Consider the following 21,508-nt stretch of genomic DNA (forward strand, 5'->3'; position numbering starts at 1 on the left):
GTGTTTCTCTTTCATTCCTTCTACTTGAGTCTTAAAGAGGCCATATTATGCTCCTCAGGGTTTTCCTTCGTGTAGGTTTTGTTGGGAGTCTGGGCTTTTCTACTCTTAACACATTTTCATATTGTTAGTCTGCCATTTTTACTTACTTGCCTGAGCTGCTGCTAAATCTAAAATATCTCAGCCAAGAGCACAGCACATCAAATGTTTTTCAAGCTCACTAAAGCCTGCAGCTCTACTCCAGCAAGAAAGGACACAGCACCGGTCCAACAGTGAGGTGAATGTTAATTTAATGTTCATATTTTATGTTTGACAATAGTAAAAAAAAATCCCTGACTTGTGGAAAGGAAATGCTCTTTTCAGAACCACTGGAGTTCATTCACAAAAAGAAACTTTCACCTCACAGAGATTGAGAGATGCTGGTCAGTTTGTGTGGCTTTTAGTTTGGATCTGAACTAGCTTATACGAGGGCAATCCCAAAAGTAAGGTCTCCTGTTGTTTTAGAAATACAAACAACTGTTTATTTTCCATAATATTTACACCATTTTAAAGCTTGAAGACTTATCTATTTTCCTACATAATCACCATTTAGGTTGGTGCATTTTTGTAGACGCTGTGGCAGTTTTACAATGCCCATGTCATAGCCGCTTGCTGCTGTCGCAGAATCGCCTTCCGGACGAGTGCTCTTTCAACGTTGGGAACAGGTGGTAGTTACTGGGTGCGAAGTCCGGACTGTAGGGTGGGTGATGAAGTTCCACCAAAGTTTTACAGAAGAGCGACAGTGTGACGGGTGACGTGTGGACGTGCGGTGCTGTGGAGAATGCTTACGCACAGTGTGCGCAGTGTGGAACTGTGTTTTGGGCCCGAAAGGCGGTATTGTTGGTTGACTTTCTGCCTGTTGGGACCACAATAAATGCTGACAGGTCCTGTGAAATACTGGAAAAACTCAGAAGGGCATTTCAGAACTGGAGAAGAGGAATGCTGAGAAAGGGCGTAAGCATTCTCCACGACACTGCACGCCCACATGTCGCCCGTCACAGTGTCGCTCTCCTTCAAAACTTGTTGAAAGAACATTTGTCCAGAAGGCGATTCTGCGAGGGCGGCGAGCGGCTATGACATGGGCATTGTAAAACCGCCACAGTGTCTACAAAAATGCATCGACCGAAATGGCGATTATGTAGGGATATAAATAAGTCTTCAAGCTAGAGCTGGGCGATAGAACGATAACGATATGTATTGCGAAATAACTTTTTCTCGATAGAAAAATGAAACTATTGCGATAGACCTCATCGCTCTCTCTCTTCCTCTCTTATAAAAAAATGAATAGCCAATACAAATTAAGCAGCACAGAGCCGAACCAATCACAGCCACAGCGTCACGTCACGTAACTTGTTACGTACAGCTCAAGTGCCAAGCCACACATGTGTATTTGTTTGGGAAGCAGCCAGCCGAAGTGCGGCCGGGTAATGGAGGAAATGAGTGTGCCAACTAGAGAAAAATCAACCGAGAGCTTGGGTGACCAGGTTACCGAAGAGAACACAGATGACGGTTCCAATGCCGGAGAGATTGTCGAAAGGAAAGGCCAGAGAAGTTCCGTAGTGTGGAGGTATTTCGGCTATTTGAAGTCTGACAAAAAGCTCCAGCGTCTTACCATATGACAAAAAAGCTAAGAGACATAGCAACATAACGAATGCCATAGCTTACTCTCTTGCTAAAGACATGCTACTAATAAACACGGTCGACAATGAAGGATTCAAGCAGCTAATTAAAGTAATGGATCCTCATTACCAACTCCTTGGACATAAACATTTCTCTCAGACAGCGCTTCCAAAGCAATATTAAATAAGTTAAGTCAATTTTGTCTCTTCTACTGTAAAATAAACTAAGATTTATTTTTAGAATTAATATTTTGTTTCTAAGTGGAACTGACACTTTAGTAGTCTGTTTTGTTTGTTCTATTTTGAAACTTAAATGCTTTAGCGGCTACCTTTTGTGTAGTTAGTAATATTTGCCTTTATTTTGCTTAAACTGAAGCCTCATTTTAAGTACATCTACCCTGTTGAACTTATTATGGGAAATAAATATTTAAATCAAAACAAGCAGCTGATTATTTCACATTTTACTTGTGAGCAACGGCACATTTAAATCTTACAAATATAGTTATTTGGCTTATATCGTGATATATATCGTTATCGCCTGAAATGAAAAAAGCATATCGTGATATGAAAAAATCTTATATCGACCAGCTCTACTTCAAGCTTTAAAATGATGTAAATATCATGGAAAATAAGCGGTTGTTTGTATTTCTAAAACAATAGGAGGCCTTACTTTTGGGATTGCCCTCGTACGACAACATAGCTACATAACAAATCAAGTTATCACTGGAACAACAACTTCTATGATCAGTAAAATAGCTTATACACCAGTCAAAGTGAAAACACAAGCAATGTATCCAGGAGGAGGTCCTTAAAGTGAGACTTTGAACAAGGACTTCTGAACCACTGAAGAAATGTTTCAATAATGTAAGCTTATTAATAAAATACAGTACAGCAGGGACAGAAACGTAGCACTGGTAAATAAGCATTAGCGAAACAAAGTCATTAATGGCGTGGTGAGAGTTTTAACATCCTATTTAACTTTTTACTTCTCCCGTGACAAATTGCATAACATCACTAATTTGAACAGGTGAGCATTGTCTGAAAAAGTAAAGTAATGATGGCTCTTTGGGGAGTCTATATAACACATGGCCTATTCTTCTTCTGTTCATCCTCTTTCCTGATTATGGAGAGTAACTGCTCTACACTGTGCTTTCCTGGGACAAGTGAGGCTTACAAATCACCCCTGCAGCAGTTGGAGGAGTTGAAGGCGCTCGGTGCAAGGTTTTACTGCCTGTCTTCTATGAATGGCTCCCTTAAGGCTCCTATGATAATGGCTCACAGCCGTGCCCTTCACGGAACCTGACATCAAGTACACCCCTACAGCTGAATGGGAAAGCATATCAACTTAGTCAATGGAGTTTCATATCAACTCACCCACTGGTTTCTGATGGTAACATAGGCAGAAACTGGAATGAAATCGTGGTAGCTAGAAGTTACATATCAGGTAGAAATTCACTCAGTATGAAACTTTTTTCAAAGGTCCTATCTCACTGGCTTCTTGCAATTTTTACTTGAAGAAGACTCCATACATCAGACAACTTTGATTTTAACTCAGTTTACTTAATTCCATATGTATTGTATAATTTCTTTTCTCCTTTTCCCCCTTACTTGCTTATTATTAGTGAAAACAAAGACAGCAGTTACTAGTCTCTGATCTTGTATGTTAAAGTAAATTAAATTTCATTTTAGAATAAGGGTAAGGTTAAAGCCTCTTTTGTGGGTGCTCATTTTAATATAAGCAGGAAATTAAAACATAATTTAAATCACGCGAAGCTTTCATACAGGTCATAGTAAGTAAGGGCTCGTGTCGTTTCATGTGTTTCAGTAATACACAAACTTTGTACTTTTTGCTTTGAGAAGAAAACAATTTTTGTGCACCTCTCCTGAAAAATTAACACCGCTTCAAACAGTCACATGGCCCACTCATTGCCACCAACATAACCAGAATTGGTCTTAACTTTCAGAGGTAAGTGAGTGGTTCGATAACCACACAAAAAGGAAGGACATACAAAAAAAGAGACATTCATCCATCCGGCCATCCATCATAACCGGTGCTACGGTGAAGCCAATTTCCACAAAGCTGCTAAGCTGATTGAGGCAGACCAAATCTGTTTCACCAGCTTACATTCCTTCAAAATGGCCATCTCACTTCCAATATCACGGGCTTTTACTGTTCCCCATTCCCTTGGCTCAGGCTGAGAGTTAGCAAGGCTTAGCTGGATGAAACACTCCAACAGCCCAGTTCTTCCCTGGAACCCACTGATATCTCTATAGCACAGCCTCTCCCCCATACTATAGCTGCACTTAGCTGGTTTATTTACTCATGCTATTATTCTTTCTCTATTAAATTTCTCAGCTTTATTTTTTTTTTGCTTCATGTCACAACAATATTGCAATCATTAGTATATAAAGTAAAGATTTATGTGAATTCTGATGATTCCAGGCACACAGACACAATCTAATCACACTGCCTGTGTATACATACGCACACTCTGACAAAATGCACAGGCAGCACTTAACCACAACACCTTCCACTGGAGTAGATTAAATTCACACAAGACCTTTTTTGAAGAAGGAAATTGGACAGATAAGAAACCGTTTTTTAATGAAAAAACGCTTTTGAGGGGGTCTATAAAGAAAGATCGAGCAGGGAGGTGCAATAGGGATAGATGTTCACCTGTTTTTGTCACCTCTGTGCCTGCTGCATGCATGCACCACAATATACAGCATATTATTATCTATGATATTTATAAATCTCCAGTCATTACAGTGTCACATTTCCCTTCCCTGTCCCTTTCTCTCTGTCACTGTCTCACACATTTTCTGTCATTTGGCCACAACAGCAAATATCCTATTGGCCCAGGCTGCAGGTGCTGGTCTATCTGGTCCTGGGATCGATCCGGCTCCAAGCCGAGGCCTCCCATTCATCTCAGTGCCATAAAATGTGATTAGTGCTGACTACAGCACTGCGGGGAGATGGGCTGATAGGCCTGATAGCCTCAGATAGACTGGGCTGGACAAGCTACAGGAAGACAGCAGCACGCTGTGGATCCCTCCTTGCCATTCTCTATGTTTTACTTTCCTTTTTTCCTTCCATTGTCACTTTACATTTGCTTTTTCCTCACTATCGTTTTGCCAGTCTCTTTGCTTCTTTCTATCTAATCAACTCTGTCTTTATATCTATCTGTCTCCAGACTGTCTGTTTCTTTACTTTATCTCATTTTTTTCTACACCTGACAAGTACTGCTGTGCTGTGCACAAATTACACTGCAGCAGTCAAACTTGAATGCCAATATTGTCAGTTTTTCCTTCTTTTTATTCTGCAATGTTATATTCAAATGATACAACAAGCCTTCATCCCCTTAAGCCACACACGGTGCACACACACGTGGTGTATCTCTTTGCCATGTGACCACGTCTGTCAGCCAATCACCAGCTCCAAGCTTGCCAGCGGCAGGAAGTTTGGAGGCTGTGACAAGAAGTGAGGTAGTAAATTGAACATTACCTCTACCACTAGCTCTGAGGGGGGAAAAGTTTCAACTTTCAAATGAAAAATGAAGTATGTAAGATTCAGGGAAGTATTGCGACAGATTACGCTGCACATGTTTAGGTGTGGACAAATGATAGAATATGACATATAATTGTGGATGGAAACTGATAAGAATTTAGCATTTCAGACTGCATTATCAATATCACCTATCAATTCAGTTCCTTATCGATTCTCATTGGTCTCTCATTCGCTCGGCTTTGAGAGTCACCGCCATCACTAAGCAGCATATCAAAGACATTACATCTGTGTAAACTAACTGCATGCTGTATGGTCAAATGTTTCTGAATGCTGGAGGTATTTTCCCTCTTTGTTGTGATCAGTGTAATGTGTAATGTATTACACATATTACACAGAATACTTTTTTTAAAAGTAATGCAGTACTTTACTCAATTACTCCCAGGGGAAAGTAATTTGTTATACTATTACACTGTAAACCTGCAGTCTACAGCCCCACACACCACCACAAATCCCTATCCTAATAAGAGTACATATATGATCTTAATCTTAGTATTTAGGTAGGAACAAAAAGCCGCCAGCGCCAAGCAAAGGTGAAATCCGGCCCACAAAGACTTTAAAGGGATCGCCACAGCAATTCTACTTTAGAAACATGAACAAGTAGAATCGAGGCTGCAGCTTCATCACTGCCTTTGTTACCTGTTAAAGTTTAGGGTCTGGCTGCTGGGCCGGTCAGCATTCACTCAACTATTAGGAACCCTCCCTCGTGCTTTACTCTCGCGCTGCTCCGTGTGGCAAATCGAGCGCACCTCTCTGCATTTCGAACACGTGTCACAACAATTAAGAGGACCCGAGGGAAGCTCGGAAAGCTAAGCAGAAGTTATTTGGAGAGGAGAGTGACTGCCGTTGGTTGAAAAGAGAGGTAAAAAAAAACTTCAGTGGTGTGGAAACATAATGGGTTCGCGGAGTCAGACATAGATCAAGTAGACATAGTGTGTAAACTTTGCTACAGTGTCGTAGCTGCACCACAGAGCAACACTGCAAAGTTCACTAAACATAGATGTTTACATTTTTCATTTATTTTTTATATTGCAAACATTTGCACTGTTATCAGTATTTGCACACTATTTTATATTCTTTTTTGACAATCTTTAAAGTCATTATCCAATACATTGTTATTGTTAAATAAATATCGCCAAATAATCGAGATCTCAATTTCAGTGAAAATAATCGTGATTATCATTTTTGCCATAATCGAGCAGCCCTAGATATATGTAATATTAAAGTAAGAAGAGAAGTTGATAGTGATGCAAACATTGCTGTAAGTTTATAGTTGTTTGAGTATACACCTAAAAAAAAAATCTACATTAACCCTTTCATGCATGATTTATGACAACCTCAATCAGGATTTTTTTCCTCATATATTTATTCATCTTTAGGCATAAAAAAAGATTTTTGAACTTTTTTTTAAAAACGTGTACTATTTAAAGAGTTTTTTACAGGTGGACAACACACGTTTTGACAGTATGGAGTGGCACATCAGTGTCCAATATGTGCAAGTATACCATCAACTCTGACACAAATACAAGAAAACAGCCTTTGAATAGCTGTCCACTATAATGACCACTATGTGTGAAAGGGATGAGTTAGATAGCATTGTCTATTCTAAATTAATTAATAAGTGAAGACGTGGGTACATACAGAGACAGCCAGCAAACACACTAAAAGGCCAAAGCACGCTAACCTGTGTCTCTCGGACATTCTCCACAGTGAAGTTAAACCACACTCTGAATCGGGGGTTGCAGGTGTCAGGCCGGATGAAGAGATCAAATTCAAACTCACTGATGTAGTCAACACGACCCAGGTTCCCTGAGGGGAAGAAAAAAACAACTTAGATTGGCATGTTGTAGAACTGATCAGTGATTCGCTTCTTCAGTATTGCTAAATCCTCTCAGTCGATATACACAAAACTTTACAGAAAGACAGGCAGGCAATCCCAAGACAAGATAATGCTGTAGAACAGCTCCTTTTAAATCTAAGACGTGCTTTTAAAGACACGTGTTCACATTAAATGTCATGCAGACACACAGGCCAACCTGTTTTATTAACAGCCACCCAAATATGCATATTATGTGACCAAGTCAAGGTTTCCTATTCCTCAGTGAATTTATGGCAGCACAATAGCAACACTGACCATCATATATTGACGTTCTATTTTTTCTGCTACTGTACAATAGCAGAGTGAGTGAAATCTTTTCTCAGTGTAGAGCTGCTTGAAACATGCACAGCATCTGGATCAAAGAAGTGATCAATTGTGGAAGGAAGGAGTGTCGTAGGCTCTTCTTGTGCTGAGAAAACAGCTGGCTCTGTATCATAAACACCTCGGCAACAATTTTTACAAAACTGATGCACTGAAATTGACAATCACAAGTAGGGCTGGGCCATATCATACCGTTCACGGTAATACCGGTATAATGTTGGGCAACGATAAGAAAATGAAATATCGCGATAGAATATGGGTAAAATGTGCATGTGCAGTGCTTTTGTTTTCATATGCATATGGCCTAAAAAGCATGGCGGCGACGGAGAATGAGAAGGGCGAATTGTTGAATGAAACAGATGAACCAGAACTGGTTTGTAAAAATGCTGCAACTTCAATGGTGTGGAACTGGTTTAGCTTTTGTCTGTCAGATACACAACAAAGCACTATTTTTGGTAGGGCATGCTAGCGGGCCGTCGTTATTACCGTGTTTTTTGGAAAATACGGCACACTTAAAATCAATCCTTTTTTCTGAAAATCGACAGTGCTCCTTATAATCCCGTGTGCCTTATGTATGAATTCTGGTTGTGTTTACTGACCTCGAAACGATTTTATGTGGTACACGGCGCTCAGCAATCTGTCAAATGTGTTAGTACGACTTTGCTAAGCTATGAACCCGCACCGCTTGATGGATTGTCGGAGCATTACGGCTATCGTTGGCAGGAGCCTCGCGGAGTGAAACGTACTGTGCTTCAACATAATATTACCGTATTGTGTGTGTATAACCTCTTTTTAAGTTTTGTGGATATTAAACATGGTTATGCTGAGGATATGTTGGCCAGTTTCCACTGGAAATGCCTTTCGGTTAAACTGTCAGCAAGGAATTTGCATTTGCACTGTTAAGTTTTTATATAACTAATGCACATAAAAAACAGCTGCTTGTTTACGTGAAAATACGTTGATGGGTTTTTTTGCACTAACAAAGTTGTAGAGTTGTAAAGTATTTTGTCTAGTGTCAATTATATTGTCCGTTATCGCAAATTTTCAAATGTATATCGTGATAAATATCTTTGGTCATATCACCCTGCTCTAATCACAAGGTAGTCTATGGTCTTAACAAAACCCTCTCAGCATCAGAGACTCAACAGCAGCTATACTATGACGTAACTATGAGTTAATGTTAGAGTACAGATGAATTATGAAATCAACTGCTTGTTCATCTGGTTAAGTTTAATTCTGAATGTTTCTTATGAAAGTTCTCTCTCTCTCCTGCTGAATAAAAGTAAATATCACTGGAATCCACTCTGCCTGACAAAGCAGCAGGTCGGACTACGCTCCGTATTTTTCTGCAACCAAACCAACTTAATGCTCAAGTAGAATTACTCTCAGACATTTACTGCCATAGGTATGAGAAACAGAAAGACCACAGGGTGTTCAAGCAATCCATATTTGACACACAATATACTATTCACAGCAAAATTAATAAGAATAAAATACATCCATATGATCAGTGAAATATAATTAATCCACTGGGAAATATGTTCCATATTCCAATTCTCACAGCTGTCTTTAAGCTGGGTGGGTAGTAGCTGATTATAAGACAGGCTTTCTAAATATAGGGCTCATGTTTCTATTCTAATTCATATCTGCACACATTAATTGGAAACCCTTATGCACAAATTATTGGCTGCCAGTGTAAAAGCTAAAAAAAGAGCTAAAAGTCTGTTAGTCTTCTCAATAATAATAATGACTATATAACAGTTTATTCTTAGCTCAATAAATGTGACCAATCATCTCTGTGATTTTAAGTATTAGAATGTAGTGCAGCATACGAGCAACAGCTGATCAAGTTTGTTGGGAACGTGTCCCGACCACTAGGCTCCACCTCCCTCGCAGCTTTATTTCAGGGCGTTGGGGTACTGCTGACCACCTGGTGGCAGGTAGTACCAAAGCAGCAGCACGCACACACTGACACAGCAGATTATAGACAGATGGGCTAACTACCACACTGTCAAAGCAGATCCCTCTCCTTCTGCCATCGGACAGCTAATCCACCAGTCAGCTTGTGACACACACACACATGCATACAGAGACCACACACCCACTTTGCTCTGCTCCACTGAAACTATACACAGACGTGCCATCATTAAGTTATATAGGACTGCAGAAAATCACCAGGTGCACTGACAAATAAACATTAATGCTTCCTCTGAAACTTTGTTTCGTGATGGGGGAAAAAAAGTGACTTTTTGGGATACAATTCATTTGATTCTGTTCTCCATTTATGGTGCGTCTCATTACACTAGGTCTTTGTTTTAGGCCTTTATGTTCAGCCTCATTGGCTCTCATGACCTATAGTCAACGAGGCAAGTATTTTTAAGTTATGTCTGATGACACAAGATGTGCGGCAAAAAGAATCAGTGAAGAAAGGGAAGTGAAAGTGAATGCAGCATTCCTGTAATAGCAAAATTGAGCACAAGCAAAACATTCGCTCATGTCACAGCTATAAATGTAAAGTTTTATTTCAATTCATACAGCACATAATGGAAATGCACAAGCAGTAAGAAGCAAACTGCCTGGTGTTATTGTGAAACAATAAGCTGATGACTGATTCGTATTTACATTTAAAGCCTGGCATCCAATAACAGCTTCCACTAATGGTGAGTGGCATCTCATTCCAACACACCAGTGCAGGAACGAAAATCTGTCTTTGTAGACCACTAGTCTGATTAGGGAGTGTCTGGGAAAAGCTATGACACAGTATATAAGTCTTGTACTTCATCTGCTTATTCAACTGAAATGTGCTGAGTCGAATTCATAGAGTATAAATCCCAAGAAAGTAAGGCAAGAGAGACAATAATAAATGTAGACGTGCAGTCTGCGGAAAGGAGAGAGAGGCAAAGAGTGTCGATTCATGACCTTTATCGTGTCCAACTTACAGGTGCTAAAAGAAGGATTGCAAAGAAAGTCAGAAGGTGTGTATTTAGCTGTGCATGTATAAAGAGAACTACATGCACCAGCTCTGTTCAGCCAGTTTAGGAGGAAAGATTATAGAAATACTGTCACAACAAAAAGGTGGAACAATTAAAAGAAAGACAAACAAGTGTTTCTAAGATGACCTTTTCTTGTGATCCCCAAATTATTGTCAACATATTCTTTGAGGGAAAATATTTTCCATTAGTCTTTTGTACATTTTTTTTTTAAGTATTTAACCAAAGGGGGAAAAAGTTTACTGTACATCCTGGCACATTTATCACGTGTTCATGACAACAGTGACCTGTAGCAATATGGAATGAAATATTCCAGAAAAAAACCCTAAATTCATCACATGAAAAGCACAGCTGTTTGGGGGGTAGGCAAGCATGCACTAGGTTTCTCACACTAAGCTATTACAAGCTGAGGGTTAAACCAGAGCTGGCTGCAGGTAGAAATCAGTAACATAGACACATTAGATAGACAGCAACGCAGCGCCATCTCCAAACAAATGTGACATTAAATCGATCGTCTGTCATACCAACATCACAGCTATTCATAGAGGCAATGCTGCCAAATACAGCCTATTAGAACAAGTTAATAATGGCCTCCAAAGGTCATCCCTTCTATCAGACTCTTAATAATGTTATTCAATATTGAAAACCCAACCATTCTCTGAGGGCATTTTAATTATTTATTTGGGGTCATTACTCTTTTAAGATTTTAGACTTAGTAAGTGCTTTTAAACCATTATATGAGGGATCAATAGGTTGATTTTTTTCCCTCTCTGTTGTGATTAGATCATTACTTACTACCAACATTACTTAACCGAACAGTTAATTGGAAATAAACTAAAAATGATGCCGAGATTTTTCCTTTAAAGCGTTTAAAATTTAAATAGGTGGCTTAATGGCCGTGACCACAATTTCATTTGCTTTCTCAGGATTCAGAGGCTCCACTATAATTCCTTATTATGGACAAATTTTTACAAAACACTGCACTGAAAATGAAGTGGATTATAGTAGGTGGATTGTAGTCTGGCTCAAAATAAACATTGTCTTAGATAAAGAAAGAACATGACTATATATATATAAATATATATGTTCTTTCTTTATCTAAGACATTGTTTATTACAAACCAGGCTATAATATATCTATATATCTATATATAGATTTGTAGCACACCATTTGCACAGGTTTCCCAGGATTTTTCCCCGTGTATTCGTTTGCTAACAATAAGTATTAACATTTCTAGTTGATGAAAGCCATCAAAACCCAAACACACTATGCAATAGCTAAACTTCTGCACAGGAAACAGATACTAAACTAAACGTGGTCCACTGCTGTTTATGAATACAGTATCATAGTTAGCAACAGTAGCCCTGGGCGGCTGGGTTATTGAGCCTAATGCTCGAAGGCCTGACGTGAGAGATGGCTGCAGCATGAAGTTTAGAATTACATGTTCAGCTCGCAGAGCAGTAGGGATATGACACACCATTGATCCCCGTTTTAATTTTATGGTGGCTACCTCCAGATTCAAACGCTTTGGTAGGCTGGTAGTCTGACCCTTTTAATCAATCCTATATCATTTTGTGTTTAACCAGCATTAACGGCTAGCTGATTTTTCTGAAATGCCCACGGAAAGCATTAAAGATAAACCAGATAAATCTAAAATAGGTTATGCGGATCACGTATGATGTTCTAAAGAGATTCCAAGTACACCAGATTTGTCAAAAATTGTTTTAGCTTCTTTATGAAGCAGACAGATTGTTTAAGTGTAAGAGAAGCTAATGAACTCCAGACTGCGAGAAGATGAGAAGGGTGAAAAAAATGAAACAATTTCTAGTCCTTGAGATCTCTTGCATAATTCCTCTTGAGTATCATCTCTTTCTATATTCTTTTTCATTGGTGTCTTGGCAGGTTATGTTGAATATCAATCTTCGTCCTTGAGGGAAAACTAGCGCAGCGTTTAGACATTAACAAATTGGTTTTCAATGAACAGCTTAGCCCTGCTGGTGCAGCCCAACAAAACACAATTGCTGGTTCTCAACAAGATTTTACACATGACAGTTTCTCCTTGAGGAAAACCCTGAACAAAACCCTCAGTCTTTCTCTATACTTGAATGTTTTCCCCCCGATTCTCTTCGCCTTCTGTGTCTCTCAATGTCTCACACAAACAGGAAAAATAAATAAGAAAAACAGAAAAATCTGACATATTTTTCAGCAAGGGTGTAAATGACCAGACACTATATGTTGCAAACAAAAGTATCAGTGAAATGGGTATGAAACCTGCATCATTACACAGGGCCATAGGCAAGTAAACAGGGTGCAAGCATGACTTGGCCAAGTGGACAGTCAGTCATTCACACATGGGCTCACAGAGTGTGTGTGTGTGTGTGTGTGTGTGTGTGTGTGTGTGTGTGTGTGTGTGTGTGAGTGAGACAGAGAGAGAGACAGAAAAAGAGGGAGCTGGAGAGGGAGCAGAAGAACCTGGCTAATGTAATCCCATTACAGAGGTACAAGAGGGAGCAGTCACAGTGCTCAGCCCACACAATGGGCCGGCCTGCAGCCTGTAGCTATCCACTGGATGGATGGTTTCTGCCATGCAGATGGATCATCATACAGCAGCAGCAGGCCTGCCCGCCTCAGGCCTGAGGTGGAACTCACTCACACAGCCAGCCATTAGAATAGTAATAAGCAGTTGTTTCAAAATGAAATAGACTGTGTAGTTACAGTGTATCCTCCTTAGCAGATGTAAGGACTGCCATGTCCTATATGTTAGTTTAGCTACGTGAATTACACACACACACACATACACACACACATATATATATATATATATATACATATATATATATACATATACACACATATATCTATATAAACATATACATATATATATATAAAAACATATATATATATATATATATATATATATATATATAAACATATATATATATATAAACATATACATATATATAAAAAAAAACACCCAGCGCGCCCCTGCGGGCGGTTTATCCTTCAAGCTCGGGTCCTCTACCAGAGGCCTGGGAGCTTGAGGGTCCTGCACAGTATCTTAGCTGTTCCCAGGACTGCGCTCTTCTGGACAGAGATCTCCGATGTTATTCCCGGGATCTGCTGGAGCCACTCGCCTAGCTTGGGAGTCACCGCACCTAGTGCTCCGATTACCACGGGGACCACCACGGACCACGGACCACCATATATATATATATATATATATATATATATATATACATATATATATACATATATTAGAGCTGGGCGATAGAACGATAACGATACGATACGATACGATACCGAATGATACGATAACGAACGATAACGATATGTATCGCGATATAACTTTTACTCGATAGAGAAATTAAGCTATCGCGATAGACCTCGCCGCTCTTGTCCTCTTAAAAAAAAAAAAAAAAAAAGGTCAGCCAATCCAAATTAAGTAGCGCAGAGCCGAACCAATCACAGCCGCAGCGTCACGTCGCGTGACTTGTTACGTACAGCACAAGTGCCAAGCCGCACGTGTGTTTGTTTGGGAAGCAGCCAGCGGGTAATGGAGCCAGCGCCTAATGGAGGAAATGAGTGTGCCGACTAGAAAAATCAACCGAGCGTGACCGAAGAGAAAACAGATGATGGTTCCAACGCCGGAGAGATTGTCGAACGGAAGAGCCATAGAAGTTCCGTAGTGTGAAGGTATTTCGGCTATTTCAAGTCTGACAAAAAACAGAGTAGCGTGCACTGTAAATGTGCCGAAAACAAGTCTGGAAATACAATGAACTGGTGCATGCGTCACACTGTGCGCCACGTTATTGTTTCGGTGAAATTAACTTCTACAATACTGTTACTGTTAATTGTACTCTCTGCAGTGTTTAAATGCTTACATATACACACAGTTACTGTCCCTCCACACATACGACTCTGTTCTGCTTCTATGCCCCAGCTTTGTTTACTTTTTCCCACCGAGGCTTCTAGACTTCTGATTGGCCAACATTTCTGCACGGTTAGGAATCTAGCGCCACCTGCTGCTTTGGCATGTTCATAGCAGCGTTTTCTTTCATTTCTCCCTTTATGTGTGGACGGGATTATTTTTTAAAACGAAAACGGAAAATCTCCGTTTTCAAAAATACCCGTGTACGTGTGGACGTAGCCTCAGTCTCTGACTGGAAGCGCTAATTCGTCATTCGGCTTTTGTCAGACTAAAGTAACTGTTAAAACTGTTTGAAAAGCTCAGCTATACAACAAGGAGAGATTGAGAATTTCCTTTTAGTTCTCAGTTTATTGGATATTGACAAAAGTTAGTCAGTTTTGTCTGTTCTTCTGTAAAACAAACTAAGATTTATTTTTAGAATTAATATTTTGTTTCTAAGTGGAATTGACAATTTAGTCTGTTTCGTTTGTTCTATTTTGAAACTTAGACGCTTTAGCGGCTGCCTTTTGTGTAGTTTGCAATATTTGCCTTTATCTATCTGAAAAAGTCTCATGTTCCTTAAGTACATCTACCCTGTTGAACTTATTATGGGAAATAAATATTTAAATAAAAACAAGCTGCTGATTATTTCACATTTTACTTGTGAGCAACGGCACATTTAAATCTTACAAATATAGTTATTTGGCTTATATCGTGATAGATATCGTTATCGCCTGAAATGAAAAAAACATATCGTGATATGAAAAATCTCATATCGCCCAGCTCTAACATATATATATATATATACATATACATATATATAGATATAGATATATACATATATCAGAAACAAAGACTGTCTTATAATAGAACAACTTCAGATAATTCATTCAGTTTCTTTTGCCAGGCACAGACAAGGCAGCAACTGTGTTTAAAAATCAGACTATAGATTACAACAGGTCTGAACTGCTGAGGGAGACCAGCCAGGCACCTATTTAAACTTATTTTTTACTGAGTTCCATTTCATTATTGGAAAACACATCAGCTTTTCCCCCCAGCTGCTCTGTGGTGTGAGGAAGATTCCTGGACACAGAAGAGGGGGACCGATAAAGATAGAATTGATTCCAGCCAGCAGCGGCGACAGCCACAGTGTAAGGGGCTCAGTTAAGACCTGCAGCAAAACGTCTGGTTTTGCTCTGTCTCTCTCTCTTCTTCCAGTCTAAAGGCAAATCGTCACTGAGGCAACATCAATCTCCTGCTTCATGACTTCTCAAAGCATGCCTTCTCCCCTGCTGCCTTATCACTTCATCTTCAGGCAAGATTAAAGAGGTCACCTCCAAGTTTCCACAATCTAACTAACTAACACGTATAATAAACTGCAGCCTATCGTATAACCTTAAAAGGATGCTTTCTGTTTTGTTTTGTTGGGATTTTTTTAAGTTAAAGGACAAGTTCAAGCTTTTGCGGTATAAACATTGACATAACTAACGCATCTTTAAACATATTTGTCCATATAGTAAATATGAGGCTACAGCAAGCAGCCAGTTATCTTATCATTGTCTAAATGCAGAGAGAAAAGACACAGTCCGGACTTGTCAAAAGCCAACATTAAAACTTCAAACTTCACAATAACAAAGTATAAAAACTACACATTATAAAGCATATGTAAGCTAGTAGTGTGTAGCGAATTCATCATTTTTAAAGTATTACTTCTAAATTAATACATACATATACAAATGCTTTTCTCTTCATTAATAAGCTCACATATAACTTGTTTAATGACAGCATTTTTACACTTCATAAATTAAGGAATTACCATTTCTAAATTAGGAATCATAACAACTACAATTGCCAGTCTTGGTAGCCGGGGATCAGTCCGCCAGGGCCTCCGCTCCTGGCCGCCGCCCGGCACACAATGCACCCGACCCCTACGGCACCTCCTGCGGGTGGTGGGCCTGCGGGATGATGGGCCCATGTTCCCTTTTTGGGCTGTGCCCAGCCGGGCCCCATGGACTAAGGCCCGTCCACCAGATGCTCGCCCTCGGGCACCCTCCCCGGGCCTAGCTCCAGGGCGGGACCCTATCCCGGGCAGGGTAAACTGTTCCCTTGATGTTTTCCTCATAAGGGTCTAGGAACAATGCGGTTTTCGTCCTGGTCGCGGAACACTGGACCAGCTCTTTATCCTCTCAAGGATACTTGGGAGTTTGCCCAACCAGTCTACATGTGTTTTGTGGACTTGGAGAAGGCATTCGACCGTGTCCCTCGGAGTGCCCTGTGGGAGGTGCTATGGGAGTATGGGGTGTCTGGGCCATTGCTACGGGTCATTCGATCCCTATACAACCGTTGCAATAGCTTGGTTCGCATTGCCGGCAATAAGTCGGACTCATTCCTGCCGGATGATGGGCTCCGCCAGGGCTGCCCTTTGTCACCGATTCTGGTCATAATTTTTATGGACAGTGCAATTTGAGTCCTAAGCATCCCAGAAACAATACAGAAATTCATAAAGTCAAACATAACTTTTCAAAACACCAGTATAGGCTCATAAGGCCCTGATGGTAAAAAACTACTTTTCCGCAAAATGACATCACTTCCGGTTTCGGACAGGTCATGGCGGACATGCGATAGTTCGCGCTGATGGACGGAGAAAGTGTTACGAACAGCCGATCAGCAAAAGCTGATTCTAGAATATTATGTTTTTGTTGCTGCAAGTGCTTTTTATGCAATTTTTGCAAAGCCATATGTGGAAGGAAACTGTGACCTAGGGCAAGCTGATGGCATAAGATGTAAGTACAAATCCTCCGGTTTCATATGCAAAAAGAATTATTGCGCTAGCTTACTTGGTTGCAGTGCTACCGGGATTTAAAAATAGTTACGCAAAACGGAGCGTGCCCGCTCCGACCGGCTTTAAAGGGTTAATATGCTGTTGTTAGTATTACCTTATCTAAAGTGTGGTCCAGGAAGTCATACTTCCTGTCCCCCTTTGTAGCCAGCTGTTTGACCTTCCCTAGTAAGAGAATACACACAAGTGACAAATTGGTGTTTGCTTTAAATAACTATAGCTCGAGAAAATACTTGTACAGTTTGAAATAGGAGACCCAGAAATCACTGCTACAGAACTGTGACTTATTTATCTTAGTGCAGCCTACTAGCCTTGCAGCTATACTGTCTGCTGGTGCCCATAGCATTACAGTCCTGTCCTGTACTTAATGCAGCTTATTTCTTTTGCAATAAACAGAAAATTTTAAATATGAATCATAGCTGTTTTTTTTCTCTTTTGATGCTGCATTCAGTTACATTTGTCCCATCTTGGTATTAAACCACATACACATGATAATACTACAACTAATGAAAATGTGAATTTAAAATTATAACCCTAGCTGCAAGAATCAAAGTGCGTGGGATGTATGATGATATAATTGCATTCAGTTCATGATTAAAAGCTAAATACACATGTCAAGTTCATGGCAACTCATGAAAGTCATTTTCAAACTCATTTTGTTGCTTTTTTATTTTCTTCTTAAAGGTAAAAAGAGCAAATTCTTTTATTTACAAATCTGTCATAGTAGCATTTTGAGAGATATTCATTATGGCAATAGAGGATTGGTATTTCTTGATTAAATGCCAGAACAGCTCAGTGTTATACAGACTGGGTTTTTGAAGTTCCATGGAAATGCCCATTGATTTCAGATTCTCCTTGACTAAGGTAGAGTAGAACCAGATCACGTCCTCCTTACCCCAAGGAGTTGCTTTGAGTTTGCATTGTGCCCAAGGAGGAGACCATCCTTCTTCATTTGCGTCATCTGAGTTCACCTGTGTGCTAAGACAATGAATAACTTCACTTCCTCTTTTAATGTGACTTATCTACATAAAGTTAGCTCTGTGAAATAGTCACTATGGTTTGTAAACTCATTCATATTGTCTTTTTTCAGACACTCAGTAATAATTGGACATGGGCGATCGTGGCTCAAGAGTTGGCAGTTTGGCAACCTTGCAATTGGAAGGTTGCCGGTTCAAGTCCCGGCTCGGACAGTCTCGGTCGTTGTGTCCTTGGGCAAGACACTTCACCCGTTGCCTACTGGTGGTGGTCAGAGGGCCCGGTGGTGCCAGTGTCCGGCAGCCTCGCCTCTGTCAGTGCGCCCCAGGGCAGCTGTGGCTACAATGTAGCTTGCCATCACCAGTGCGTGAATGTGTGTGTGAATGGGTGGATGACTGAATGTGTAAAGCACTTTGGGGTCCTTAGGGACTAGTAAAGCGCTATACAAATACAGGCCAATTGACTGACCTTTCATTGTCAAGTAAGGCCCTAGTATTCCATGACAAATTAGGCCAATATAATGTTTTTGTTTGTATCTGGAGTTGACTTCAAGTGTGGAACTTGCATTTGGTTGCTTTTCACTGGAGGTCTCAATTAGAGATGGCACGATACCACTTTTTTATGTCCGATACCGATACCGATATCATAAATTTGGATATCTGCCGATACCGATATGAATCTGATATAGTGTTTTTTAATCAACAAAACTGTTTTTTAAAATATCTTGCTGCATTTTGCAAGTCTGCAAGTTCATACTCAAGTTTAAAACAACAACTACACTAAAGCTATTCTGTTATACCTGTATACAAAAAAAATATTTCATAGTTCAGCAATACTGATCAATCTAATAAACTTAGACCTACACCATCCTCCCTATTCTGGTATTTTAAAGAGTACTTAGCGTAAATATTAAGCAACCTAACTAATAGGGTTCCAACTCCCAGCAACAACAAAAATAAATAAATAAAAAATAGGGAACCACCCCTCACGCGCCACCTCATGATGCTTAATCGACGTAATCAACCTTAATTTGATGCAGTGTGAAAAAAAATGCACAGAAATCAATTATTTTTCAAGAACTATTAAATAGATTCAACATCTTTCTTCAACAAAATTGCAGACTGCACAGATGGTACCTTCCCAAAGTAAAAAGTACTATAGCTTACTAGGGTATATATATTAGACTTAATAGTCACTATATACAGTAATTGACTTCTATTCATTTTACATCAAATTAAAACTTTGTGTGTCAGATAATTATTTATTAAAAGCTCGACATTTTAAATGAGAATAAGAAAGAAAAGTATGTCTTTGTGCCCCCTTTTCCCTGTTCATGCCCTATCGGCCCCCCTGGCTAAACTTTGCTAGATCCGCCCCTGCACAGTTACCAGCGTCAGCTACGTAGAAAAAGATCCTGGTGTAGAAAGTAATATTAAATAAATTCTAACAACAGCTTATCAAGCTTAAACGTGCTGCTGTTGTTCAGCCGCTGGTTTCCTCTTTCTGGTGCAAAGTGGGCCAAAAACAAAGACGGACTCGCGACAGAAAAGCCGATCAGCTGATCATTTAAGCAGTTTCACGATTGAAGTAGCAGCCGGAGAGCGAGAGGCAGTCGCTCGTTAAGCTTAACGCAGGAATGCTTTACAAACATTCAGAGATGGACTTACACACTTGCTTTACTTCTCTCGGGGATAACTTTGTCGGAGATGAAATGCCAGGTTGCTAGCGAAGCTCCAAATGCTATCCAGACCACAGGTCCCGCATGCCACAGCCGCTCTATCACGTGATGCATACTGCTCCGACATGCTAACGTTCTGAGGTGAGTTACGGCGTGTTGCAAGTTTTGTGAGGTGCTTTCGTGATATTTAATGGATCGGATTACATTTTTTATTTTTCTCCGATATCCGATCCAGTCATTTAGGTCAGTATCGGACCGATACCGATACGTAATATCGGATCGGTCCATCTCTAGTCTCAATAATGTGGCCCAAACAGATGTTGGTACAAATGAAGGAGGCCAGCATTGAAAAACTAAAAGCCATCTGAAATTCACTCACCAGCTCAGCAAAAGGCCTGAAAGACCACTAAAGACAACTGAACCAGATGATTGCAGAATTCTTTGTTTCTTTCTTTGTTTATTCTTTTGTTAAGAAAAACCCTTTAGAACATCTAGACAGATCAAGAGCAATCTTTAAGAGGTCGACATACAATGACCAAAGCCAACAAACAAGAATCAATCAATCAATCACATTTTCAGCAAGGTGCAAACTACTGTACAGGATACACTGAAGAACAGGAAGGCCAAATTTACCAACTTTAGCAGAAAATATCTAAAACAGCCTGTAGAGGTTTGGAGAAAATAATTGAACAGACGAAAACGAGTTTAACTTGTACCAGAACAGCAAGGAGGAGAAAAGCACGGAGAAGGAAAAGAACAGCTCACCAAAGCATGCCACCTTATCTGACCAACCTGAAGGAGGTAATGTTATGGCATGTATGGCTGCCAGTGGAACAGGGTTACTAGTATTTACTGATGATGTGCAAATAGATAATGAGCAAAAGGACACTGAGAATATTCTTCAATGGCTGAGTCAGTAAACTGATCTCAATCCAACAGAGCAGCTTTTCAGTTACTGAAGACACAACTGAATGCAGAGAGAACCACAGACAAGCAGCAATTAAATGTGGCGGCAGCACAAGCCTCGCAGAGCATCTTAAGAGAGGAAAGGCAGCGTTTGATGATGTCCATGAGTTTTCCAAGTCTTAATATTATGTTAGTTGGTTAGTTTGTCCAATTAACTTTAAACTTCTGAAAATAAGGAACTATGTAAAAAATGACTATTTTAAACAACTAAATAGTTACAAAGCAATAGTTTTTAAAACTGAAAGTTTGCACTTCAATCGCATCTTCACAAATATTTATGACGCTAATTTTATTAATGCTGAAAGTATCCCGTGGTTCAGCTGTTCAGCAAGTGTCTTTCTCTCTTCAAACCCTACTACTAACTTAAAAACTGGACTTACATATCTTCCATTCTATAACCCCCCAGTGGATGCTATTTGCATCTTGCAATAAATAGTTATATTTCACTATCTGTTGTGTCCACTTTGAGTCTTCAGGTACTGCTTGCCTACAATTACAGGCTTAAGTGTGTTTTATTTAATACAATAATGAACTGAATACATGGATTATTGTCATTTAACTTTAAATTATAAAAGATTTGATGAGCTTGATGTCTTCTACAGCAACACACACAAACGCACAACCACACAGGCAGGGTTTTTGTAAACATTATTGGAAATTATTTTGAATATAATCAGAAGATACAACAACACCAGGATAAGAGCAGACAATAAGAAAGGACAATAAGCGAAAA

General features: G+C 39.8%; 1 protein-coding gene across 1 annotated transcript in view; it reads right to left on the reverse strand.

Annotated features, from left to right (window-relative positions):
• The window catches only part of agbl4 (AGBL carboxypeptidase 4), a 344,683-nt gene that overhangs the window by 304,228 nt on the left and 18,947 nt on the right, over positions 1 to 21,508 (reverse strand). Inside the window, exon 3 of the mRNA XM_082525172.1 lies at positions 6,905 to 7,029. Within this exon, the coding sequence (XP_082381298.1) occupies positions 6,905 to 7,029 (125 nt within the window). The remainder of the gene's footprint in view (positions 1 to 6,904; positions 7,030 to 21,508) is intronic.

This window comes from Aulonocara stuartgranti (genome assembly GCF_965226115.1).
Source record: "Aulonocara stuartgranti genome assembly, chromosome: 23".
In the NCBI taxonomy this organism is placed as follows: domain Eukaryota; kingdom Metazoa; phylum Chordata; class Actinopteri; order Cichliformes; family Cichlidae; genus Aulonocara; species Aulonocara stuartgranti.